This window comes from Harpia harpyja, chromosome 1 (genome assembly GCF_026419915.1).
Source record: "Harpia harpyja isolate bHarHar1 chromosome 1, bHarHar1 primary haplotype, whole genome shotgun sequence".
Taxonomy (NCBI): domain Eukaryota; kingdom Metazoa; phylum Chordata; class Aves; order Accipitriformes; family Accipitridae; genus Harpia; species Harpia harpyja.
This window is the reverse complement of record NC_068940.1, coordinates 108862857-108888373: the sequence shown is the minus strand read 5'-3', so window position 1 is coordinate 108888373 and position 25517 is coordinate 108862857. Positions and strand designations below refer to the sequence as shown.

General features: G+C 69.1%; 4 protein-coding genes across 4 annotated transcripts in view; 2 read left to right on the top strand and 2 right to left on the bottom strand.

The window, feature by feature from the left end:
- The window catches only part of LOC128139330 (SCO-spondin-like), a 32612-nt gene extending 29858 nt beyond the window's left edge, over positions 1 to 2754 (bottom strand). The window contains 10 exon segments of the mRNA XM_052781579.1: positions 145 to 307; positions 392 to 514; positions 625 to 710; positions 830 to 988; positions 1129 to 1231; positions 1501 to 1712; positions 1792 to 1962; positions 2079 to 2161; positions 2296 to 2508; positions 2663 to 2754. Coding sequence (XP_052637539.1) covers positions 145 to 307; positions 392 to 514; positions 625 to 710; positions 830 to 988; positions 1129 to 1231; positions 1501 to 1712; positions 1792 to 1962; positions 2079 to 2161; positions 2296 to 2508; positions 2663 to 2742 — 1393 coding nt within the window. The 5' untranslated portion in view covers positions 2743 to 2754.
- Positions 2755 to 5334: 2580 nt separating this feature from the next.
- LOC128151985 (zinc finger protein 850-like) lies at positions 5335 to 23958 on the top strand. Its single transcript, XM_052809885.1, is given in 8 exon segments — positions 5335 to 5655; positions 5834 to 5914; positions 6060 to 6164; positions 6415 to 7397; positions 7399 to 7566; positions 7568 to 7807; positions 19414 to 19668; positions 19756 to 23958. Coding segments are annotated over 8 exon segments (4059 nt in total). The 5' UTR covers positions 5335 to 5621; the 3' UTR covers positions 21949 to 23958.
- On the top strand, positions 9094 to 10339 carry LRRC61 (leucine rich repeat containing 61). Its single transcript, XM_052809820.1, is given in 2 exon segments — positions 9094 to 9156; positions 9158 to 10339. Coding segments are annotated over 2 exon segments (819 nt in total). The 3' UTR covers positions 9914 to 10339.
- RARRES2 (retinoic acid receptor responder 2) lies at positions 10596 to 12762 on the bottom strand. The gene is made up of 5 exons (XM_052809864.1): positions 12477 to 12762; positions 11751 to 11855; positions 11337 to 11441; positions 11102 to 11240; positions 10596 to 10754 (listed from the first exon to the last, which is right to left on the bottom strand). The coding sequence occupies exons 1-4, from the start codon at positions 12639 to 12641 to the stop codon at positions 11127 to 11129; spliced, it is 489 nt and encodes a 162-aa protein (XP_052665824.1). The 5' UTR covers positions 12642 to 12762; the 3' UTR covers positions 10596 to 10754; positions 11102 to 11126.
- Positions 23959 to 25517: the final 1559 nt, after the last annotated feature.

Genomic DNA, 25517 nt, shown 5'->3' with positions numbered 1-25517 from the left:
CACCGCGCTCAGCACCGGCGCGCTCGGCGCCGACTGAGGGGTGCGCACACGAGCCTTTGGGGCGCAGGAGCCACCAGCGCAGCGGTGGAGGGGGGAGCCGCAGCGAGGGGCTCGGTGCCAGACCCCCCACCCCCGGGTCCCTACCGCAGAAGCCCGGCTGGCGCCAGTCGACGTAGGTTTGGTGCCGGGCACAGTCCCGCGCGTAGGCGGCGAAGGTGTCACAGACGGCCGGTGGCGGTGAGAGCCCAGCGTCCCCCTCCCGGCACTGCACCTCCAGGCACGCCGCATAAAAACCACCGGGGTCGACCTGACGCAGGGGCGGTGGGTGAGGGCGGTGGGACCGGCACCCCCGGCACCTCCCGGGCTCTCGCGGCAGCGGGCACCCACTCACCTCGCCGTGGCACTGGCGGAAGGGCTCGGCCAGCAGCTTCCCGCAGATGGCCTCGGCCGCTTGCCGCACCGTGTCACCCGCCGCGCAGCCGAGGCCGAGCTCTGCCGCGTCCCTGCAGGCGGGCTGAGCCCGGGGGGGACCCTCAGAACCGGGGTGGCCCCTCCAGGGACCCGCAGCCTGACACAGGAGTCGGCAGCCCCAGCCCCCCCCAGTACCCAGCTCTGCCCCGGTACCTCCAAGCCGGCATCCGGGATCTTCCAGGAGTTGCCAAAGCTGGCGGCAAAGGGGGCCACGTCTCCCCCCGGCCGCAGGAAGTCATCTGGGGGCACAGGGAGGGCTGGGGCAGGGGGGGAGACACGGCCCACGGCCCCGGCACAGCCGCCCCCCGCCCCCCCAGCACGGGAATGGCAGGGGTATCGCCGGTGAGGTGACGCTTACCGGCAGGGTCGTCGTTGTAGGGGCCGCAGAGCCCCCGTGTGCCGCCCCGCTGCTCGGCGTCGACCGTCACGGTGACCGCCTGGCGCCCGTCCGAGGTCACCCGCACGCCCAGCCCGCTCGCCACGGCCACCCAGTCACCCAGCCACGTGACGCCGATCCCTGCCGGCACCGCAGCGGGCGGCTCGGCACGGCACGGCACAGGGACAAGGGTGGGGATGGGGACAGGGATGGGGATGCGATGAGGACCCAGGACCCCGGGATCGGTGGCAGCAGGGGACGGAGCCTCCCACCACCCTCACCGTTGTGCAGGTACGGCTGTCCCTCCGGCACTGCCACGCCATTCACGGAGATGTTTCGGCCCCGGGCCGCCACCGTGTCCATCCCGAAGGTCACGTGCAGCGCCTGCGGCAGCGCGGTGTCAGCCAGGGCTGGGTCCGGCTGCCTGCAGCCTGTGCCAGGGCTACCGGGACCCCTGTGGCTGCTGGCAGCCACGGATGCCCGGGGATGCCGCGACCACGCCGGGGCACACCGCGGGGATGTGACATGCCGTGGGGACGGACCGACGGCCCCCCTTGCCCCCAGAGCGACTGTCCATGGGGGGAGCGGAGACCCCGGCCGGGCTCCCCCTCCTCCCACCCACAAAAACCCCCCACCGCGGGGGCAGCCGGTACCCGGGGATTGCCAGCAGTGATGGAGACGGCCCAGGTGCCGTCAGCGGCGGTGGCCAGGCTGTAGGTGCACTCGCCGGAGAAGTGGAAGTGCCTCCCGTCGAAGGTGCGGTAGCGGGATCCGGCCCAGGCGAGGCAGCTGGCGGAGGGGCCCCGGTGCCGGGCGGCCGGTCCTCGCAGGGACGCGGCAGGCGACGGCTGGGGGGACGCCTCTCCTGCCGTGGGGAGGTGACGCCGCTCAGCAAACGCCCCTGTGGGACCCCCCCGCGCTCCCCCTGGGACCCCCGGACCCACCGGCGAGGGGCAGGTGGGTGCAGGCGAGGCAGGGTGCGGTGGAGCCGTTCCTCCAGCTGTGACCCCAGGGGTGCCGGCAGCACTCGGCCAGGCTCATGGCAGAGAGGTTGCGGCTGCCGGCGGCGTCCTGGCACTGCCACGTGCCGTAGCAGCGCCCCAGCGAGCCTTCGCCTGCGGCACAGGGACACGCCTCGTCTCCGCCGGCGAGCACCGGGCGTCTCGCCAGCTGGACGGGTGGCGGGGACGGCACGACGGTGCCACCGCGCCTCACCGCCCCCCGCCCCTACCTTCGGTGCAGTGGGGTCCGCTCCAGCCCTGGCAGCAAGCGCGTACCGTGCGGTTCCACACCACCGGCCGCGTCTCCGGGGGCCTGCGGGGCGGGGGGAGTCCCGGCGTCAGGGGTGGGCCGGGGGGCACGCGGCACGGGGATGGGTGCCCCCTCCTGCCCCCCGCCCCGGCATCACCCCTGCGCTGTGCACCCCGCGTTCCCCCCCCAGCACTCACCTGTAGATGTAGCAGAGGGGGGTGCCGGAGCCGGGCTGGGTGTCGCGGGGGGGCTCACCGCGGTCCCCACCATAGGCTTGGCGCATGCGGTCCCGGTCGATCCGCCAGCCCACCAGGCTGTAGTGGTAAAGGCTGGCACAGGGCACCGTGTCCTCGCGCCGCGGCGTCACCTCCTCCTCCGCCGTCACCTGCACCGTCCGCTCGCACCACCGCCTGCCACGGCACCTCGTTCACCCGCGGCACCGGCACCCACCCCGGCACCCATCCCACCCCCCCAAAGCTGGGCTGGGGCCGGCGTCCCCCCACCATGCCCCGTCCCGGGTGTCGGCACAGGGCTGTGGCACAGGCCCCGGCACGGAGGACTCACCCGGTGGCTGCTTCTGCCTTGGCCACCCAGAGCAGCAGGGCGACCAGGACCCAACCGGGCACCCGCAGCACCCCGGCCATGCCGCACCGTCCCCCGGCCACGCCGTGCTGCGCCGGCCACCTTGACAGAGGAGCACCGGTGTTACCAGTGGAGCAGCCACACGGCCACGTCCCCGGGGGTGTCCCCGGTGTTGGGGAGTCCCCGTGGCACCGCTGGGATGCCTGGCACGTGCCATCCCACCAGGGAGCAAGGCGTCATGATGGCAGCGATGGGGACATGGCGACAAGGGCAGGGGACATCCCCAGATCCTGCAGGCAGCCCCCCAGGACAGGGGGTCACCCCGAGATGGGGCTTGCACCCCACCTTGGCCCCTCTTACCTTGGGCCGCCCGGACGCCAGCTCCGTCCCGGCTGGCTCCGGCACTGCCGCCCCGAGGGGCTGCGGGTTTTATGGTGTGGGACTGGCTGGCCGGGGCCATCTGTGGGGCCGGCGATTGGGCCCAGCTGCCGGCTGGGGGGGGGCAGCTGCCGTGGGACCCCCTATCGCCCCGTCTCCAGGGCAAAGCCCTCAAGACTGTGCCGGGGGGGCCGGATCCGGAGCCCCCCAGGCGGCTCTGCCCAGCGAGGCCACATCCTGCATCCGGCACATCCCGGCAGGAGCGCGGGATTAGGGCTTGGCCCCCCCCCAGCACAGATGGACCAGGATACAGCTCGGCCGTGCCCCCCCCCGCCCCCGCCACGGATGTGCCGTGACCCCCATGTCCTGGTCCTGCTCATCCCCCCCCCGGAATGCCGCACCACCTCTATCCCCACGGCCATGTCCCCCCGTGTTCCCATTTCCCCATCCCGCATCCCCCCTGTGTCCCCCCGCCTGCCACCATCCCCACGGCTGTGTCCCCATGTCCCTCTCCCATGTCTCCCCCCGTGTCCCCCCCCGCCTCCATCCCCTCGGTCATGTCCCCCTCTGTCCCCATATCACTGTCCTGTGTCCCCCCGCCATGTCTCCACACCACCTCCATCCCCGCAGCCGTGTCCCCCGTGTCCCCCTCTCCCTGTCCCCACGCCCCCATCTCCCCGCCTGCCCCAATCCCCACCGCCATGTCCCCCTGTGTCCCCATGTCCCTGTCCAGTGTCCCTGCTTTGTCCCCGTGTCCCCCTGCCTGCCTCCAGCCCCCCAGCCGTGTCCTCTCGTGTGTCCCCCCCCCTGTGTCCCCACACCATCTCTATCCCCCCGGCTGTGTCCCCATGTCCCTGTCCTGTGTCCCTGCTTTGTCCCCCTGTGTCCCCCTCTCCCATGTCCCCCCTGTGTCCCCCTGCCTGTCTCCAGCCCCCCAGCCATGTCCCCCGTGTCCCCACACCACCTTCACCCCCCCAGCCATGCCCCCCCCGTGTCCCTATGTCACTGTCCCGTGTCCCCCCTGTGTCCCCCCCCACCTTCACCCCCCCAGCCATGCCCCCCCCGTGTCCCTATGTCACTGTCCCGTGTCCCCCCTGTGTCCCCCCCCACCTTCACCCCCCCAGCCATGCCCCCCCCGTGTCCCTATGTCACTGTCCTGTGTCCCCCCCGTGTCCCCCCCCACCTTCACCCCCCCAGCCGTGCCCCCCCCGTGTCCCTATGTCACTGTCCCGTGTCCCCCCCGTGTCCCCACACCACTTTCACCCCGCCGGCCGTGCCCCCCCCGTGTCCCTATGTCACTGTCCCGTGTCCCCCCACCACCTCCATCCCCCCGGCCGTGCCCCCCCCGTGTCCCCCTCTCCCTGTCCCGCGCCCCACGCCCCCATCCCCCTGCCCTGTCCCCGTCCCCAAGCCGTGCCCGTGTCCCCCCCGGGGGGGGGGGGCGGGCAGGACCCGGTTCTCCGGGGCAGCGGCGGGGCGGTTCGGTACAGCACGGGGCCGGGGGGGGGGGGGGGGGGGGGGCGACACGGCGGCTCGGCTCGGCACAGCACGGGGGGGCGGGCGGACGGCGGCGCGGCGGGCTGCCGGGAGATGTAGTCCCGGTGCCCGGTGTCCCCTGTTCCCGGTGTCTCCCGGTGTCCCGGTACCGCGCAGCGGAGCCCGGCGGGAGGAACCGGCCCCGGCGGCGCTGCCGGTGCCCCGGTGGCGGCCGGGGAGGGGGGGGGGGAACGGGCGGAGGGCGGCGGGGGCGGGGGGACCGGCGGCCACCGCGGGCGAGGCGGAGCCCCGCGGCGGCGGCGGGGGCGGCGGGGGCGGCGGAGCAGGTAGGGGGGCGGCGGGAGAACCGGCCCCCGCCCCGAGGCCACGGCGGCGGGCGCGGCGGGGCGGGGCGGGGACCGGGGTGCGTGCGGGATCGGCACCGGCACCGGGACCGGGACCGGGACCGGGACCGGGACCGGGGACCGGCGGGGGGAGCGGGAGCGCGGGGCGGGGGGGGGCTGGGAGGGGGGGGGACGGGGGGCAGGAAGGGCGGGGGGGGAGGGAGAGGCAGGGCTGTGCCGGGGCAGGAAGGGGGGGGGGGGGGCCGGGGGGGCGGGACAGGATGGCGGGGGGGGGGGACCGGGAAGCGCAGGGTGGTGCGGAGCGGGAGGGCTGGGGGGGACTGAGGGACGGGGGAGGGGGCAAGAAGGGCTCGGGTGGGGGTACGGGGGGCTGCGGGGGGGCACAGGGGGACAGTGGGGGGGCCGGGAAGGGCGGGGGGGGGGCGAGAGGGGGGCCCGCGGAGGGGCCGCCCCGCTGGTGCCAGCGGTGGGCGACTCCCCGGGACGCGTCCCCGGGGCGGGGGGCTGAGGGCTGGCTGGGGACCCCCAGCACCCCCCGTCCATTTGCCCCCCTCCCCGCTGACACCCCCTGAGCTGGGGCCACGGGGCGGGGGGCTGGGGTGGGGGCTCCCCGCTTGAACCCCCCGGGGACCCTTGCTGTTTCTCCCACGCACCCACCCACCCACAGCAGCCCAGCCCCGCCGAGCGCCGGACCCGCGCCGGACCCGCACCGGACCCGTGCCATGAGGGAGAGCTTCGACGCCCTGCACGCCCTGGGTACGTGCCCGCTGCTGCCGGGGGTCCCAGCCCCGCTTCTGCCACCCCCAGGGCTGGGCAAGGTGGGAGATGGGGGGGTGCCCATCCCCGGCAGCGGGCAGGCACCACCAGGGCAGGTTTTTGGGCGCAGGTAGGGGCTTTCGGGGGGCTCAGCCTGGTCCCGTCCCACCCTGTGCAGGTTCCCCCATGGCCAAGCCGGAGCCGGTCCCGCTGGCAGAGCGGGCGGAGGAGATGGAGGCACCGGGCTGCGCCGGCTCAGGTGGGCGCCGAGGCGGTCCTGCCCGTCCCCCTGCCTGTCCCCCTGCCCTCCCTCTGCTCCCGGGGGTCTCCCGGGGTCCCCGCAGCGCGAGGGGCCGTCCCGGAGCCGGGGGGGTACCCTGGCTTTGCCCCCTTTGTCTCCCCAGCACGGCTGGTAGTCCCCAAGGCGGAGGCGATCCCCGAGGGCGACGGAGAGGAGCCGGGGGCTGCGGGGGAGCTGGGGGGCCTGGAGCACAGCTGCTCAGGTGAGGGCACGTGCCGGCGCTGCCAGCACGCGGCAAACCCACCGGATGGCATGGCACAGCCCCGCCATGCGCCCGGAGCTCCGGCCACAGCCCTTTGGCTGCTGGGCACACTGGGGCTGCGCGGTGACGGTCGTTCCGTCCTCATTGCCGGTGGCGGTGCCGGAGTCACCCGTCCTTAGCGTGGGGCGTGCCGAGAGGTGCTGCGTGTGCCGAGGGGAGCGCACGTCCCCACCGCTCTGCCGCGTGTGCCCCACAGAGGACTGGCTGGTGAGGAAGGTGAAGGTGGAGGAGGAGTATGAGGAGTGGCCGGCCGGCCCCGGCACCGAAGCCCTGCTGGCGGGGCAGCCCCCGGCCGGCGCCTTCCTCCATGCCGCCGGCGTGCCGGGCTGCACGGGCGCCTGCAAGCCAGAGCAGCCGTGCCCGGAGGAGCTGGGTTACGGCGGGCTGCCCGCCTTCGCCCTGCCGCCCTGGCCGCTGCTGGGCCAGAGCCCGGCCGGTGCCGGCGCCGACGGCTGCGAGCGCTGCTTCCAGGCGCGGCTCAGCCTGCGGCTGCCGGCGGGCGAGGGCGAGCCCCGGCCCTGCGGGGGCTGCGGGACCCCGGCCCCCCCGCGCCCCTTTGCCTGCGCCCAGTGCGGGAAGGGCTTCGGGAAGAAGGCGCACCTGACCCGGCACCTGCGGGTGCACACGGGCGAGCGGCCCTTCCCCTGCAGCCAGTGCGGCCGCTGCTTCCGCCAGAAGATCCACCTGCGGTCCCACCAGAAGACGCACACGGGCGAGCGGCCCTTCCCCTGCCCCGAGTGCGGCCGCCGCTTCCGCAAGAAAACCCACCTGGTGCGGCACCAGCGTACCCACACCGGCGAGCGGCCCTTCCCCTGCGCCCGCTGCGGTCGCTGCTTCGCCCACAAGCAGCATCTCCTCCGGCACCAGCAGCTGCACGCCGAGCCGGCGCCGGGGGACGGGGACGGGGGGGTCCCCGCCGAGCAGAAGCCCTTCCCCTGCCCCGAGTGCGGGAAGAGCTTCAGCTGGAAGAAGAACCTGGCGTCCCACCGCCGGCTGCACCGGGAGGGACGGCCCTTCGCCTGCGCCGAGTGCGGCCGCGGCTTCAGCGACAAGCGGCACCTGACGGCGCATCTGCGGGGGCACATGGGGCTGAAGCCCTACGCCTGCCCCCACTGCGAGAAGACCTTCAGCCACAAGCCCAACCTGACCACGCACCAGCGCACCCACACCGGCGAGCGGCCCCTTCGCCTGCCCCCACTGCGCCCGCGGCTTCGCCCACAACCAGCACCTCCTGCGGCACCTGCGGGTGCACACCGGCGAGCGCCCCTTCGCCTGCCCCCAGTGCGGCCGCTGCTTCAGCTCCCGGCCCAACCTCATCGCCCACGCCAAGGCGCACGCCGGCGCCCGGCCCCTTCGCCTGCGAGCAGTGCGGCCGGGGCTTCAGCCGAAAGTCCCACCTGGCCCGGCACCAGGCGGTGCACACCGGCACCCGGCCCCACGCCTGCGCCCAGTGCAGCAAGCGCTTCAGCTCCAAGACCAACCTGGCGCGGCACCAGGCGGTGCACACCGGCCACCGGCCCTACATCTGCACCCAGTGCGGCAAGAGCTTCAGCCGCAAAACGCATCTGCTGCGCCACGAGCGCACCCACGCCGCTGCCGCCACCGCCGCGCCCCGGCAGAGCTGGCCGGCCCCCGCCGCCCCGGCCCCTGCCACCCTCTGCCCCTGAGCGCCAGGGGCTGAGCGCCGGGACGTGCCCGTGCCCTCGGCACCCTTCTCCTGGGCCGGGGACCCTCCCTTGGGGCTCGCTGCCGGCTCCTGCCTGCGGATACCATCCCTGCCCGCGGCCGCTCAGCCAGGCAGGGTCCTCCTGCTGCCGGTCAGCTCCAGCGCCGTTCTCCCGCGGCACATGGCACGCAGGGCGGCTTCCAGGGGTGCGGGAGGCGACGTGGCCGGTGGAAGAACCTCGGCTCTGAAATGGTCTTAAAAACCTCGGAGCGAGGGCTGGCCCGCGCCGAGCTCCGTGCCGGGGCCGCTGTGGGAGGTGTCGGGGTTCCGGGGGAGCCCCGTCCCATCCCCGGGAGAGGGGGGGTCTCCGCGCCGTGGTGCTAGTCGGCAGGGCTGCGCGCGGGGTGCTGCAAGGCAGAGGGGCACCGACCCACCCGGGGGGGCTCCGCCGCGGTCGGAACGAGCCAAAACTGCCAATAAACTGACTTTTGTTCGATTTTCCTGGGGGGCGTCTCGGGCCCGGGCCGTGGGGGCGAGAAGGGCTGCGCGGGCTGGCAGAGCCGCGGTGCCACCGGGCCCCGGGCCGACACCGGGAAGCAGCCGGTGCCGGTGCCCGGCTCCGGCGGCGCTGCCGGCCGGTGGGAGCCCCTCGCCGGGGCCGTGGGTCCCTGCCCCACCCGTGTGCAGGAGCCCGGCCCCCCCCCCCCCCCCCCCCCGCAGGAGCGTCTCCGACCGTTGCGGAATACCGGAGGGGCGGCGGGGTCGTGGCGTGGGTGGCGTGCGGCTGCCGTGGGACGCGGGGAGGGAGGGAGGGGGCCGGGTTGCCCGGTCCGCCGGGGGAGGCGGCGGGGGCCGGGGCGGCCGCTCGTCTCCGCGGCAACGGGGGGGGGGGGGAGGCGGGGCCGCGGGGGCCGCCGGGAGCCGCCGTGCGGTGAGTGCGGGCGGGGGGCACCGGGGCGGGGGGGGCTACCTCACGGGGTCTGGGTCCCACGCGTGTCCCCGCACCCCCAGGGCACCCCACGGGTGAGCTGTGGACGAGCCGGGCCGCCCCCCCGCGCTTCCATCGTCTCTGGCCGGGCTCCGGCCCCCCCCCCCCCGCAGCCCGGGGGGGTCCCGGGGGACACGGGGCAGGCCCCGACCCCCCCCCGCCGGTGTTCCCCCCCCCCCCCTTCTCCCTTAGCCGCAGGAGCCGAGCGGATCCGGGGGGGGATGGAGGGACACGGGGAGGCCGAGGTGGAGGAGGAGGAAGAGGAGGAGGAGGAGGAGGAGGAGGGGGGGGGTGCGGATCACCCCCCAGCTGCTGAAGGCCAGCACCGGGGAGTTCGCGCTGGAGTCCATCCTGCTGCTGAAGCTGCGGGGCCGCGGCATCGCCCACCTGGGCTGCCTGGGCGACTGCGCCAACCTGGAGTGGCTGGACCTCTCCGGCAACGCCATCGCCCAGCTGGGACCGCTGGCCGCCCTCAAGTCCCTCGCCGTCCTCAACCTCTCCCGCAACCGCGTCGCCAGCCTGGAGCCGCTCGGCTCCTGCCACAACCTCCAGAGCCTCAACGTCGCCGGTAACCTGGTGAGCAGCCTGCAGCAGCTGCGCTGCCTGACGGGGCTGCGGCGCCTGGAGAGCCTGCGCCTGCGAGACCCCCTCGCCCGCCTCGCCAACCCTCTCTGCGCCGCCCCGGCTTACCGCGCCGCCTTGGCGGACATGTTCCCCGGCCTCAAAGCCATCGACGGCGAGCGGGTGTCCGGTCGCGGCAGCGAGCTCTACCAGCTCTGCCGGGATCTCGACAGCTCGCTGGGACGCGGCGGCGGCGCCGGTACCGGTACCGAACCGCCCCGTGCGGCTCAGCCCTGGGTGGAGGCGAGTTTCTGGGAGCCGCGGCCGCCCCGGCGCAGCTCCATCATGGAGGAGGCCTACAAGCAGTTCGGGGAGGTGCTGCAGGAGTGCCGGGAGCTGAGCCGCCGTGCCGACGACACCATCGCCCAGGCGGAGCGGGCGCTGAGCGGCCGACCTGACGCCAACTCCTTCGTCTTCTGAGCCGCGAGACCCCCTGGTCCCACAAGAGGAGACCCCCACGCACGCGCCGCCGCCATCCCGGCCCAGCCCTCGCCGGAGGGATGCCAGAGGAGCCGCAGGGAACCCGGCCTCTCCTGCGGGCTGGGGGGGCTGCCTGAGCCCCGCGCTGCGCCAGAGCAGCATCCCACACAGCCAGGGGTGCTGGGGCTGGCGCTCCGGGTGCTCCATCACCCCTCAGGGGCTCCGGGACGGGGAATTGGGGCTCCCTGTCCCCTGCAGAGCCACAGCAGGAGCAGAGATGTCCTTAGGGATTTTGGAGCCAGCCCTGAGCTTTCCAGCCCAGAGGAGAGACTGTGGGGCTGGGGAGGCTGCACTTGGGGACCGGGGGACATCGCGGGGACCAGGGGACGTCACGGGGCTGTGCAGTAAAGGCATGCCATCCTCCAACATGCCTCTCTGCTGCATTGCCCTGGGCCCCAAGCAGCCGGGGGGGGGACTCGCTTCTACCCACTGCTCTGCCTGGACCCACCGCGTCCCTGTCCCTCCTTCTGGGCTGGGGACAACGGGCAGGGGGTGACGCACCCAGTGCTGGAGGGGAAGCTGGCACGGAGCTCCCATGGCTGGAGGGACGTGGGACTGAGCCCACCCCGGGTCCCCCCACCCACAGCGATCCCCGCTGGGAATAACAGCGGCGACAGCGGGAGCCAGAGCCGGGGTTTACTGGTGAGCTGGGGGGCAGGTGGGGAGGGAACGTGTCCAGGACCGTCCTTTGGTCACACAGTGCTGGGGGGTGGCAAGCGGGGGGGGCCGGGCCGGTCCCCCGTGGCAGCGTCCGTCTCCTCGGGCTGGTGGAGATGGTGGCCTGGAGAGGGGACACAGGAAGGGGCTGGCTGCGGGAGGAACCCCCCCCGCACGTGTCTGTGCACTCACACACACCCCCACACCCACCGGTGACCTTGTCCCTGTCACCCTGTGCCCAGGGTCAGCATGCCCCAGAGGCAGCAGACCTGGCTGGAGATGTCCTGGGGGGGTTTCTCCCAGCCAAGGACAGTCCCCAGCACCTGGAGGGGGACCCCAGTCTGGCTCCACTCTTAGTGGAGAAGCATCCACATCCTACCAGCACCAGGGGATGCCGGAGCTCTGCCGGAGCTCTTCCAGCAGGAGAGGGCTGCGCGTTCCCCGCCCAACCCCGCCGTCCCCGGCACCTACCGTGTGGGGACGTGGGGACGGCCGCCTAGGCTGGCAGCCCCTTGGAGAAGGCGTACATGCCGGGGAGGTAAAGCACGTCCACCGACTTGCCGGCCTCCTCCACCGCCCTGCACTCCGCCTCGTCTCGGTGTTTGATCTCCTGCGGGGCAGAGCACACGGGCTGGCACCCACCACGGCACCGAAAGGGTCCCGGCAGCCGGCGGGAACCCGTGCCGGTGCCCGGGGGACAGCTCACCTTCACTGCCAGGTGATGGCTGGGGCCGCAGTTCTGGTACTTGTCCAGCACCTTGGGGACATCACCGCTGTCAAACTTGTAGCAAGCCAGGCAGGTCGGCTTCCTCTGGGGAGAGAGCACAGCACGTCACCGCCCCAGCCCCCCAGGGACCCCCAGTGGGTCCTGGCCAGCCCCCCACCCTGCCAGGCCTGGGGACGTCCCTGCCACTCGCCATGGCATGGCAGGAGGACAGCGCCGGGCATGGCCGCGTCACCGCTGCCAGGAACCATCATCACCTCCAGCCCTCCCCGGCACACGCGGCAGCGTGGCAGAGGGACGGGGCAGGCGGAGGGGTCTGGGGGAGGCAGAGGTGCCGCGTCCCCACGGGATGTGGCCCAAGGGAGGGGGACATGCTGTCCGGCAGCCCCGACTCACCCGGTTCTCCAGGGTCCTGCAGTTCTGCCGCCGCGGTGCCCTCTTCCCACAGGCCGTCTGCACCAGGCTGACGCGCAACTGGACAAACGTCCCCGAGGGGTCTTCCTGGGGGGAGAGAGGGACAGTCTGTCAGCTGCAGGGGGGGACGGGAGGGGACAGGGCAGCCAACGTGGGGCCAAGAGCTCGTACTGTGCTGCAGTCAGTGCGGAGAGGGGGAGCAGAGGGACCCCAACCCCTCGCAGCCCCGAGGGTAAATCCAGCCCCCGGGAACAACCTCTCTGGGACCCTACAAGGTGGCTCCCAACATGGGCAAGTGGCCCAAACTGGAGGGTCCCTGCAGCCCCCAGCCCCTCCTGAGGAACAGGCATGTCTGAGCCACCGCTGTCAGTGCTCCTGGCTACACCAGGATGGCCAGGCACCAGCAGCCGCTCACCCCGTGGCCGGCCGTGGCACAGTTAATGAGTAGCTGAGCTCTGCCAGCCCCTGCCCGTAAGTCCCCGATGACCAGCCTGCCTGCACCGTCCGTGTCAGCGGGTCCGTCCTCGCACCCAGCCGTCCCTCCTCCGGAACACCCTGGCACCCACTTCCCTCCGTGACACCCCGACCCCCTCCCTGCCCACCCTGCCGATGCCGGGCCGGGGATTCGGCCGCCATCTCCCCCCCTCCTCCCCCCGCAGCAGCAGCCCTCCTGGGGGGCCGAGGGTGCCCGCAGCCCCTGGCGCTCACCCGCTCGACAGCCCCTTCCACCGCCTGCTCCTTGAAGAAGAACTGCACGTTGCTGCGGCTGTGGAAATATTCCAGCACTTCCTTCACCACCCGCCGCTGCAGCGGGGACTGGCTGGCGGTGGCCAGGGCCACCAAGCCCAGGCAGAGGGCTAGTGGGAACCTCATCCCTGCGGCGGGGGGCTGCCGGGGCTGCCTGACCCCAGAGAGCCTCGCCGATCGACCCGCTGGTGGTTTTGGTCTTTCATTAACCGATTTCCTGGGAACTGCCCTTTTTCCGCCCCCAGGCTGGCCCCGCAGGCTGCTTGCACGGCCCCCCGCTCCGGCACGGCCCCTCTGGCATGGCCACGGGGAGGAGGGGCCGGACACAGCTACCGCCGGCGGCCGGCCGGCACGCGTACAGGCGGCGGGGATACCGGCATCAACCCAGGAAAATGCGAGGCTCGCGCGTAGCCTCCTGCCACCCGGGAAGGGGTGCCGAGGGGCCGGGAGGGGAGTGGATCTCCCACCTGGGACAGAAGAGCTGCTCGGGCTTGGTGCCGGCAGCTCTTGCCAGGCAGCTGACCGTCACCACCACGGTCAGGGACCCCCGAAAGGCTTCTCCCCTGCCCGCCCTGCCCTGACACGGGGCGAGCCAGCGTGGCGGGGAGGGAGGTGGTGCTGCCCGGGGGTGCTGGCTCTCCCCCAGCCGGGGTGGTGGGGCAAAAAGCCACACCAGACAAAAGAAGAACGGCAGCCCATGTCTTGGGGGGGCAGCCGGCAGCGTCGGGCATGGGGGGGGGTTCGCACTCTCACGGTCACTCCCCACGGCTCCGTCCTGCCCTGCCGAGCCTCTCCGTGCCTCCAGCGTTCCCTTCCCACGTGCCGCTGTGAGGATCTGAACGCCCCGCGGCACCCGAAAGCCGCCGCCGCAGTGCCGCCGAGCCCCGGGGCTCCCCAGGCCCGCGGCCGGTGTCGTGGGGGGGGGGGGGTCGGGGAGCGAGGCCTCCTCCCCCAGAGCGGGACGTGGGTGCTGGGGGGGTGTTGGGAGGACAAACGTCCCCAAAACAAAGTCGAATGGCCGAAGTGCGGCCGAGGCCGCGGGTGTCCCTGTCCGTCCCCCCCCGCCCCGGTGTGGGACATGGCTCCCCGCACCCCGAGAGAGAGGGGCCGGTGGTCACCGCCTGCCCCCACGGCCTCCGCAGCGGCTCCGGCTGCCCCTCAAGGCCACCGAGCAGAGGCCGGGACGATGAGGAGGGGGAGGAGGAGGAGGAGGAGGAAGGCCGGGGCCTGGGGCGGCGGTGACACGGCGAACGGCGGTGGGGGGGGGGGGGGGGGGGGGGGGGCACACACGACACTCTGGCCCGCCTCGGGACACTCTATGATGGCGCCGGTGGCCGCTCTGGCAGCGCGCCAGGCGGCTCGATGGTGCCGCGCCCGGCGTCGCCGGCAGAGGGCGCTCCCGCCACGCCCCCCCATTACGGGTGCCGCCGCGGGACACGCCCCGCTGACCCGGAAGTGCTCTGGCGTAGGCGGCGGGCGTGGCCGCTTCCTCCCGCCGCTCCTACGTCACCGCCGCGGTTAACGTCATCGTGTCGCGGGACATCCTCCGCCCGTGAGTTTCCCCCGGGGAGGCGGCTCGGGGGCCTGGGGGGGGGGGGGGGGGTCGCCATGGTAACGAGCGGCCCGGGGTTTGGGGGGGGGGTGGTCACGGTGAGGGGCCCCGAGCGGTGAGACCGGGGGGGGGCGGGGGGGAAGGGGGGGCTTTCCTCGGTAAAACCGTTACCCCCGGGGACAGCCCCGCCGCGGTAACGGCCTCCCGCCGCCGGGCAGCACCGGCTGCCGGTGCCCGCGGGGCCGCAGGGCTCCCCGCCGGGGGGTGGGCGACGCTGCCGGTACCCCCGGGCCGTGCCCCCCCCCCCCCACCATCGCCGTGCCCTCGCCACGTTCGCCTTCGAGGGAGAGGCGGGAAAAGCTTCGTGATTTCCCAGGGCCGTTAGAAACGGGATCTGGGACCGGAAAACCGACGGAGAACGCCGCCGCCACCCTGTCCCCGCGACCCAGCCGCAACCGGCTGCTCTGGACCCCTCTCCGGATTTTAGCCGCCGTGCCGCCCGCCTCCGCGGCCTCTCGCCCATCGCCGCAGCCCCGGCCCCCTCTCCCCACCTGCCTGCGCCACGGGAGCCTGCCCGCAGGCTCGGGGCCTCCCGGCTTGTAAACGGATTCGAGGCCGGGGCGGGGGCGGATTTTCATGGGTTTGGATGGGGTTCTCCCCCCCTGCTGCCCCCGAGCTGGCTCTTCCCTTTGGGGTGCTCTTGGTGGGGTTCACTCGCTGCCGAGGGGCCGGGTTGTGCTGTGGGCATGAGGCTGCGCGGGCTCGAGGCCTGCCTGCGCCCCTGCCGCCTTCTGCCCGCTGCTCCAGCGAGCCTTGGAGAATTACCCCACGCTGTCCCACCCCGGCACACAGTTCCTGCTTCTCCTTGGCTGCGCCGTGTCTGTAACACCCCGGGGAGCGATGCGGCTCGGTTAAACATGTAGACAAGGCGCTGGTGGGGCCGCTTGCTGGGGGCTGAGCTGGCCACAGGATCATCAGTGCTTGGTGGGATTTAATGATCAGGGGCTAACAATGCCTCACGTGGCGGAGAGCTGCGTCCCGCTGCTGTGACAGCGCCCCGGGACGTGCCCCTCGATGGGCATCCGTACCGGAGGATCCCAAACCCCTGAACGCAGTACGCTGCCAGGGAGGGTTGGGATCCCAGCCGGCTCCCACGCGGCACGGCTCCGCAGCCGGCACTTCTCTCGCCGGCCAGATTCTAAAAATAGTTCTAATTAAGCCCAGGTGTTCGTCAAAGCATCCTGATCGCTGCCAGGGCTTTTAAAGGGTGATGTGAGACTTGCACATGGTGGGGGGGAGGCCCTTCTTCGAAGCATCGTCACTGCGTTAGCCGCCTCCTCGAGGCACGGGATGCTTGGAGAGGAGGGAACAGGCCAGGCACCTCCAGAAAAGGCGGGTGAGACGTTCCTTTCCGACCAAAATTGAGCAAGAAGGCATTTTGCTGGTTGATCTCAGACCGGGTTTTGGCAAGGGAGGTTGGTCAGAGCCGGGCTGGGCGACCCTCGCTTCCCCACAGCACAGGAGCGGGCAGGGCTGCGCCTTTGCCGTTGCCCGCTCGCTGCGGCAGGGCGAGGCCACGCCGGGGCTGGCTTCCAGGCTGCCGGGAGCTGTAGTTCCCCGTGCCCACGGCTGCAGGCAGCACTCGGCTTGTGGTGACAGGCCTCTCGGCGTGAACTACAAATCCCAGTAGCGCTGCCTGCAGGGAAGCTTTGCTGTAAACAGAATGAATCCGGGCCAGACCCCGGGGGTCAGTGCCTTCCGCTCCCCTAAAATAACTCGGAGGAGGAGGAGGGATACAGACGCCAGCGGAGCTTCTCCCGAGGCGGTCGAGCTCCTCCAGCTTTGCCTCTCGCCGTGCCGCGCCGTTTCCCCCACTCACCGGCTCCTCTCTCTCACTCTCCCAGGGACCCGCAGCAGCCATTTGGAGGAAGTCGGGGAAGATCGGAGCCCGCGACCGTGGCGGAAGGCGGAGGGGAAGGACAGCCGCCGCCCCACGCTCTCCCTGGAGCTGATGTCCTCTCCCCTCGCCGGGCAGCCCCGAGGGGAGCGATGTCTGCAGGGGGAGCACCCCAGGTACGTGCAGGGCAGCAGGGTGGGGGCGGGCAGCGGCTTCCCCTCCGTCCCTGGGGGAAAGGCCGGAGCGGGACCAGCCCTGACCGTGCTCCTCTGAGGCAGAGCAGAGTGCGGTGCCGGGGCGGTTGGGAGGAACCCCTGCTCCTCTTTCATGCTGCGACATTTTGGGGGGGGCTCTGTTGGGGTTTTCCCAGGGGTTGGGAAGTCTTCTGGTGCTTTTCTCCTCGTCATTTAGAAATACCGACACCCAAGGAGCCACGTTAGCCCTGTGTGAGACTTTTTCTTTTAAATTGGCGCTTCTTAAAGTTACGGCAGCCGCCAGAGCGCAGGCTAGGCTCTGTCTTCTGCCATCTGCTCTCCTTGCACTCCTGCCAAGCTACGGAGGAGTTCTGAGGGAAGAAGAGAGGAATCCTGGGGAGGGAAGATGGGCAGATTGGGTGTCAAGCTTCCCGGGAAAAGCTGCTTTGGCTCCTTATAGAGGTTCCCTCGTTCGGTCCCGATCCTGGCTGGGTGATCACACCCAGGTGAGGGATCTGCTTGGAACCAAGGGATCTCATTAGAGGGGGTAGTGAGCGTGTGAGCCCTTAGTGAGCTCCAGTTGAGGGTTTCTGTCAAGCGATGCTCTCGCTGATGAGGAAACTGAGGCACAGAGGAGAAGCAGCTTTCCTGTGCCAAAATAAGTCAGCGGAAAAGCAGGAGGTGTCACTCTGAGCCCTGGTGCCTGCCCAGAGCCCTGCCCTCCCACCCCTCTGCCTACTCACTCTGCCTGTACCTCCCTGCTCCTGCTCCTTTCCTGAAGGATTAGAGCTGCCTTTTGACACACTGTATGGAGGGGCTCAGGGGCAGCAGTGCTGGGCAGAACCAGCCCTTTCTCCAGTGCCAGAACAGCTTTTCCCAGCCCTTTGCAGGGAAAGGGGTCCGGGATTTCTCCTGGCTGCACTCCTGTGGATCCGGAGTGAATGGAGAACGCCTTGGTGGTGATCCTGCTGAGCCAGGACCCTGTTAGCTCTCAAGTTCAGGTTCAAGGGGGTGCGAGGGCTTTCTGAGGGCCTGGGCGTTTAAAGCAGTGTGGCGTGCCTGTCGGCCCCGGGCAAGGCGCACACCTCACTGTGGGGCAGATCTCGCTGGTGGGGGCCCGTGGGTGTTGGGTGCTGATCTGAAAGCCCACTGCCCGTCCTTTGGATCACAGAACCACTGAGGTTGGAAAAGACGGTTAGGATCATCGAGTCCAACCCTTAACCTAACACTGCCAGATCCACCACTAAACCATGTCCCTAAGCGCTGCATCTACACATCTATTTAAATATACCCCCAGGGATGGTGACTCAATCCCTTCCCTGGGCAGCCTGTTCCAGTGCTTGACAGCTCTTTTGGTGAAAAAACTTTTCCTAATCTTCAATCTAAACCTCTCCTGGCGCAACTTGAGGCTGTTTCTTACTGTCTTATCGCTTGTTACTTGGGAGAAGGGACCGACCCCCACCTCACTACAGCCTCCTTTCAGGTAGTTGTAGAGAGCGATAAGGTCTCCCCTCAGCCTCCTTTTCTCCAGACTAAACAACCCCAGGTCCCTCAGCCGCTCCTCATAAGACTTGTGCTGTAGACCCTTCACCAGCTTCGTTGCCCTTCTCTGGACACACTCCAGCACCTCCATGTCTTTCCTTTAGTGAGGGGCCCAAAACTGAACACAGGACTCGAGGTGTGGTCTCACCAGTGCCGAGTACAGGGGAACAATCACTGCCCTAGTCCTGCTGGCCAAAAAACCTAAAGAAACAAGCCCCCAAAAAGCGATGGCCATCTGCTGAAACTCTTCTCCTCTCTCCTGGACCAGCCCGCCCACGCCCTGAACCTGCTCCCTTACCCCAGGCTGAGCGAGGGGCCGAGAGCCGGACACGAGCTGGATGCTGTCAGCGCGGAGATCCCGTCCGACCCCTGCACAGGTGACCACCGAGAACAGCGAGCGGCAGGCAGGCAGCACCGCGCCGGGCAGGCTTTGCCGGTGTAGGGCGGGGGCTTGTGCATTCTCCAGAGTACAGTCAGTCCTGCGGTAACACCAAGTCCGCCTGACTGCTCTTGGCCATGGTGGGGGAACGCAGTGGGTGACGCACAGATCGTATGTAAATGTATGCAAATGTGGCACCATTGCAAGGAATCCCCAGCCTGGAGAAGGTCCTTCAGCCCCTCTGCCAGCCGAGCTCCTCTGCTAAAGATGGAGATTTCTCTTCTGCTTGGGCGGCTCAGGTTGGAACTAATCGCATTTTTGTGGTAGCCTTTGAAATCCGATCATAAAAGCGTTACGCGGGATCTAAGGCTACCTGGGGTGAGCGTGCGAAAGACTCTGGAAAGAGTCGTTTTCCAAGGACTGGCGCTCCTTCCCACCTTTTGCCTTGCCAGGAGGAGGGAGCCTGGTGCTGGTATTTCCTTTTATCTTTAATTATACGTCAGGCAGCAGAAGCTTAAAATAGATGAAAGCGATGCCCCCAGGCTTCGTTAATTTTAGCTTATTTGTGAATTAACGCAGGCATCTCCAGCATAACGATGTCTATGCCGAACGCATGTTTTGCAGTGTGACAGTTCATGGTGACCAGCTCTTATTCCTTCAACCAGGCTACAGATTTTTCAAGCCCGGTGGTTTGTTCGGTATTAAACAGTCGGAGGAGCCGTACGCCGAAGGCCAACAGATGCAGGAGGAGAGCAAGATCCTCGTGAGCCCCTGTGCGGGTAGGTGCTCCGCGTGTCCCAGCAGAGGCTGTGGGAGCGGTGGGAAGCCGGCCTTGGCGAGGGATGTTCCTCTTGTGGGAAAAGGCCATTTTGGGCCAGTTAATGGCAAGTTTTTGCTATCGTGGCTGCTGCCAGCGCTACTCTCAGCGAGTCAGGGGTGGAGCGGGCTCTGGGAAAGGTTCTGCTCCTTTAGGGTGTTATAAACTGCAATGATTTAGTTTTAGGTAGTCCTGCGAGGAGCAGGGAGTTGGACTCGCTGATCCTTATGGGTCCCTTCCAACTTGAGCTGTTCTGTGATTCTATGAAAGACTCTGAAATTAATATCTTGAATCTTTTTGAAATCTAGTTGAGCCTGGTCGAGTGAATAAAGTCGAACAGCCCGAGGAGAAACCCGGGGGAGCTGCCGGCTCCCTGGAGCTGTATCCTGCAGCCGCCAGCAGTTCCAGCCGCTGGTTTCATGGTGGGCAGCGTGCACCTGAGCGGGCGGGCATGGAGAGAGACGGCACCGCCGGCCTCAGCCCGCTGTCCACCCGAGTGGCCTGCTGGGTGCCGCAGCTCGGCGCCGGCCCTTTCCGCTGCGCCCAGTGTGGGAAAGGTTTCCGTCAGAAGCAAAGCCTCATCACGCACGAGAGGATCCACACCGGAGAGAAACCCTACAGGTGTGGGGACTGCGGGAAGAGCTTCAGCCAGCGGCCCAACCTCCTGACCCACCGCCGCGTGCACACAGGGGAGCGCCCCTTCCCCTGTGCCCAATGCGGCAAGAGCTTCAGCCAGAAGGCCAACCTCCTGGCCCACCAGCGGATCCATGCTGCCGGGGAAAAGGCGCTGGCTGGGGGTGAGCAGGAGGACGGCACTTCCAGCAAGCCGAAGCTGCGATCCCAGCAGAGGAATTACCAGGAGGACACCCCCTTTGTCTGCCCCGAGTGCGGGAAGAGCTTCCGACAGAAGCCCAACCTCATCACCCACCGGAGGATCCACACCGGGGAGCGTCCCTTCACCTGCTTCCTCTGCGGCAGGAGCTTCAACCAGAAGACCAACCTGGTGACCCACTACCGCGTGCACACGGGGGAGCGCCCCTTCGCCTGCACCCAGTGTGGCAAGCGCTTCACCCAGAAAACCAACCTGGTGACGCACCAGAGCACCCACACGGACCTCCGTCCCTACCCCTGCGGGCAGTGCCAGAAGTGCTTCAAGGACAAAGTCTCCCTCAAAGCCCATCAGAAGACTCATGCCCCGCGCCAGCGGCGCTGCCCGGGCCGCAGCCCGGCTGCCGGCCTCCCCTACGGGGCTGCGCCCACCCTGCTCCAGCCCGGGGGTCCCGAGCCGGAGGCCCCCTTCAGCCCCATGCCAACGCTGCCCGTTCAGAAGATCGCTGAGGGCCAAGAGCTGTACTCGTGTACGGAGAAGAGCTTTCCCCCCAAGGAGCCGCTCCTGCCGCACCAGCAAGCCCCCCTGGGTGAGCAGACCTTCCCCTGCGTCCAGTGTGGGGAGGGGTTTTGCCAGAAGGTGACTCTCCTCCGGCCGCAGCACAGCCCTGCCGCCGAGGCTCCCGGCGGGTGCGCGGCAGCCTTCAGCCACGGCCCGCACCTCCTGGGGCACCTGGGGGTGCAGCCTGTCCTCGGGGATGCGACCCCCCCAGCTCCCCCGGCCCCCGGGGTGGAGAAGCCCTTCATCTGTAACCAGTGCGGCAATAGCTTCGGCCTGTGGCTTTCCCTCGTGGCCCACCAGAAGACCCACATCGGGCAGAAGTCCTACCCGTGCCCTGAGCACGACAAAAGCTCCGGTGATGAGCTGTCCCCCAAAGCTTCCCAGGAGAAGCAGGTGGAGGGGAGGGCCTGGGTGTGCCCCGAGTGCGGGCGAAGCTTTGCCCAATACGAGCGTTTGGTAAAGCACCGGCAAAACCACCGGGGCAGAGGGCCGTACCGCTGCGACGTCTGCGGGAAGAGGTTCAGCCTGAAGACCAACTTGGTGACCCACCAGCGCATCCACACCGGCGAGCGTCCCTTCACCTGCGGCGTCTGCGGCCGGCGCTTCAACCAGAAGGGGAATCTGGTGACCCACTACCGCACGCACACGGGGGAACGCCCCTTCGCCTGCCCCCAGTGCGGCAAGCGCTTCGCCCAGAAGCCCAACCTCATCGCCCACCAGAAGACCCACACCGGCAGGCAGCCCTTCACGTGCCTGGAGTGTCCCAAGCGCTTCAAGAGCAAGCTCTCCCTGCGGGTCCACCAGCGCGTGCACGCAGCGGAGAGACCCCAGAGCGAGCCGGGCCAGGCCCCTGGCCTGCAGACCCACCCCGGCAGCCCCTATCCCTGCTCACTCTGTGGGGAGACCTTCGAGGAGCACGGGGAGCTGCAGCTGCACCGGCAGGGCCACGCCGGGGAGCGGCCGCACGCCTGCGCCGAGTGCGGGAAGCGATTCCGGCAGAAGGTGAATCTGGCCGTTCACCAGAGGACCCACACTGGCGAGCGGCCGTTTCGCTGTGCCGAGTGCGGGAAGGGCTTCAGCCAGAAGGCTCACCTCCTCCGGCACCGCAGGACGCACACCGGTGGCATCCCGCCCTCCTGCTGCGAGGGGACGTGCCCGGCGCACCCAGAGGAGTCGGACGGGAGCAGCACACCCCTGGGAAAGGGGTCTGACCCCCCCAGCATGCTGCTGCCCCCCTGCTCTCGTGGAGCTGCTCACGGATCGCTGGCTCGGGAGGAGCTTCGGCCAGGAACGCAGCCCCCCAACAGACCGGAGAGCCCCTCCGGGGCAGCAGACATCCTCCTGCAGCTGATGCAAGAAGACCACCACCTCGTGTCTGGCTCCCACCACCCGCAGGAGGGACCCGCAGGGCAGTGCCCCTGTAAGTGCACCGAGGGAGGGGAAGGCTTGAGCCCGAAGCCGCCGAGCCTGCCGCCGCAGTGCTGCTGTGCTGACTGCGTGAGCCAGCGGCAGCTGCTCCTGAAGCCCCAGCCCGACTGCCGAGCGGAGCTCTGGTGCAAGTATGGTGGCTGCGGCAGAAGCTTTGAGGAGAAACGAGTCCTGAGAGTGCCTGAGAGAGCGCACGGTGAAGAGAAACCCTCGCCGTGCCCCAGCTGCTTGTAATGCCTGCGCAGGCTGCCGAAAACCTGCCTCCGGGCGAGGGACTGGACCTCATCAGCCTTGCACTAAAAGACACCAAACCTAAAGCAGCGGCAGCTCACGCTGAGGACCGATCACTGACCAAATGAGGACAGTGCCGAGGGAAAGCCGCAAGCTGGGACTCGTGGTGCTTGCCAGGACGTGGTGGTGGTGGTGGGGACTCGGGAGGAGCGTGGTGGTTTTGGGAACAGGAGGCTCAGAGGACCCTACAGGCGGGTATCGGATGGGGTGAAGCAGGAGGTGGACTCAGATGTGCCGTGTGAGCTTTCTGTCTCATGAACATACCAAATCTATAGAGGGTATGGAGCTGAGGAGCAGTGACAGGACCCAGGATCCGCAGTGTTTGCTCCTGCTGCGGCTGCACGGGCTGTAGGGAGCAGGAGGAGCTTGGGATCCAGGATCCCTTGGCTTAAAAACCTCTTCCGTCGTGCAGCAGGCCCAGCAGCGGCACGCCTGCCTGCTCCTGCCTCCAGGTTCGGTGGGTGACACACAGACCCAGAGACAGCCGTGGGGCAGCGAGGGGCCTCTGTGGGTCAAAAGCTTCTCCCAGAACCCTCCATCCTTCTCTTCCGGACTGGATGTCATTCCACAAGGACGCGTTTGGGATGGAGAGCCGAGACTCCCGCCGTCAGCTGCCCACCGGCCTGGGCAGAGGAGGAACAGCTTGGCTGGGCGGGAGGAGCGAGCCGCAGGAGGCAAGGCGAGCTGGGGAGAGGTGCCAGGGCCCTTTTTGCCGTGGAGGTGACCTCCTGCCGATGCTCCCCAGCCAAACGCAGCAGGATCCAGCCTGTGGCTTCCCCGGGGGTAGAGCAGAGGAGCTGGGTGAGCACCGTGAAAATGGGAAACAGCCGGGAAGACAGCCTGGAAGCGTCTTGGCTCACCTCTGCTTCCGAAAGGGACCCGGGAGAAGCCTCTCCTCCAAGCCCGGAGGAGCCGTGCAGGGTGAGGGGTGGGGTGGGGAAGGGGGGGTGTAGCTTGTGCTTCTCTACTTGCTCTGTGGATAATCTTTCTGACTAGCACCTCTTTCTGGTATTCAATTAACTTCTGAATAGGTAACCCAGACACGCCGGGAGAGCAGTAGCGGCTGTAGTCTGCCGGAGCCATTGCGGTAGCTTGCGGTGGTGATGTCTACCCATTTCCCTGCCCAGCATGGTGTCCCAGCTGCCGCGGGGCTGCCGGCAGCAGCGGGGGGCACCGGTTGCTTGCTGGGGCTTGCCTGGCATCTCCGCTTCCCCGTGAGTGTGGCAGAGCCCGTGACACTGGGAGGCGAAGCTGCGGAGCCGCTTCGCCAGGTGCCTGGGGAAGGGATGTCGGGGCAGAGCTTTAGAAACGGGAACTGTGCGCCTGAAAGCTGTTCTTGCTTTGAAGGGCGTTTTATCCAAAAGGGGAAACGAATCTTGCCTGCTGTGTCTGAGGGAAGCCGTTGTCCCACCGCTCCCCTCCCGCATGCCGGCAGCCATGCCCCAGCTGTGGCGTAGGAACCGTGTCTCGCTGTGCTCGGCTGCGGAGCCTTGCGGCTGCGACCGTTGGGCAAAGACCTGCCTTGAAAACAGGGGATGGTGTTACCGGAGCCAAGCTCAGTGCCGCGCCGCTCGCTGCCAGCGCCCAGCTACTCGCCTGCATTTTGGGGGTGTATCCTAGGGGGGGTAGCATAAGGAAAGGCTTTGTCATCTGCCAGGGGCCAGGGCGGCAGCTGAGGGGACACTGGGACTGTCACAACTGGAGTTTCAGCTGGGGTGAGGCACCCTGAGCCGATGAAGCAGCTGGGTGGGAGCTGCCTGGCAGAGGGGTCCCGGCACCCAAAATCTAGCAGGCCAGGGTGGGTGTCTGCCCCCATCCCCTCCTTGCCCACCCCCCCCCCCCCCAGGGCAGACATGCCACCCTCCTCCCCTCCGTTCCCTTCCAGCAGCATTTCAGGTCCTTGCAATTCTATTTTTTTGAGGTTATTTAAAATAAAAGCTTTCTCACAGCAGGCTCCTGGCTCCTCTGTCCTGGGAAGCGTCGGGGCCGTACCATGGAGTGAGCCTGGCCTGGGGGCCGGGCTGGGACAGGAGGGTCTCCCTTAAGCTTAAATCCAGGCCTGAGCTTAGGCTCGGGTGAAAGCAGGTGAATTTCTGGCTCAGTCTCGAGCTCTTCCTGACCTTCAGGGCCAGAGCTGCATCCCTGGACCACGTGCCTCCTTCCCTTGCTGAGCCGGCGGCATCTCGGCGCCCGCGGGTTGGCACGGCACTGCGCTGCGGCTTGGCGTGAGCGCCACGTGCCAAGGCCAGCCGCTGGCTGCGGCACCTGGGGCTGCGCGGCACCAAGGCTCTCACAGAGGCTGACGGCAGGGACGGCGTTGCAGGGCACCGTGGACGCGATCCCAGAGGAGCTGCGGTGCCGGCCATCCCCAGCCGCCGTGCCGGTTGTTCATCCCTGCGTCCGCTTTGCTCCTCTAGTTTTGTTGCAGTTTCATTTATGGTCGTGCTGCTGGCAAAGGCACTTGCCAAAATGCTCCTGGTTTTTCCATCTTGTAGCAAAAATGTCTGAAAGGAACAGGGAAAACGTGCGGGATTGGCAGCAAAGCCGGTGACTCGTAGCCTTTTTTAGGGCCAGGAGGGCTGTTCCCATCCGCCAAGTCCCGGCTGCTCCCAGCCTCTCCCGGGCTTGTGCTCGGGTCCTCGGCTTGGTTCTCGCCGCCAGATGAGCCAGCTCGGGGGTCAGCAGGAGAACCTCCGTCCCTGGGACTGTGGCGGGTTTAGATCCCCCCAGTCATGGTTCCCAGCTCTCCATACGGCATCCCCTGGGCCTCGGCTGCTCCCCCAGCAAGGCCGGGCTGCCTGGGGACATCCTTGCCGAGCCCCTGCGGCACTGGGAGCCCGACCTCGCCACGGGGAGCCGAGCCACTGCCCTTCGTACCCCCTCGCCATGGTGGGCATGGGCCTCCTGCCCTGCAGCTGGGGTCAGGGGGGCCACAGAGCCCTCCGGCCCCCGCCGCCTGCTCCAGCCCCGGCCGGGGGCTCTGCCGGCTGCCAGCCCCTGGCCCGGCTCGCAGGGACCACCAGCACAGCCGAGGGAGCAGGACCGGCGCTGGGCCTGGTTTTCTGTCCTACCGACGGGCAGAGAGCCGGCCGGGCTCCAGGGAGAAGCCCATGGGAGGGCATCAGGCCTCTGTTGTGCAACCGCGGCTGAGGCTCCGGGAGTCTGGGGGGGCCGGAGAGCTCCCGCGCGGGGTTGCGGCAGGCTTCGTTACCAATAGCATCCACTGACGAACCCCTCCAGGGAGGGAATCCTTTGCCAAAGAGTCGCCAGCCCTGGGCCCCCCTCACCCCACGGAGCACGGCCCCCCCGTTACAAAAAAACCTCAAACCTCCTCCTGGCCCAAACCTGTGAAGGAACAACGTTTTTGGGGGAAAGATGTGGGGAGCGGCAGAACCTCCCCAGGCTGGTGAACACCCCCAGCCCACGGTGCTGCCCAGCCATGCTCCCGGGGACCCAGGATGATTTTGCCACGAGCTGCGCCCAGCTGTGCTGCTCGCCACACTCCGGTGGGG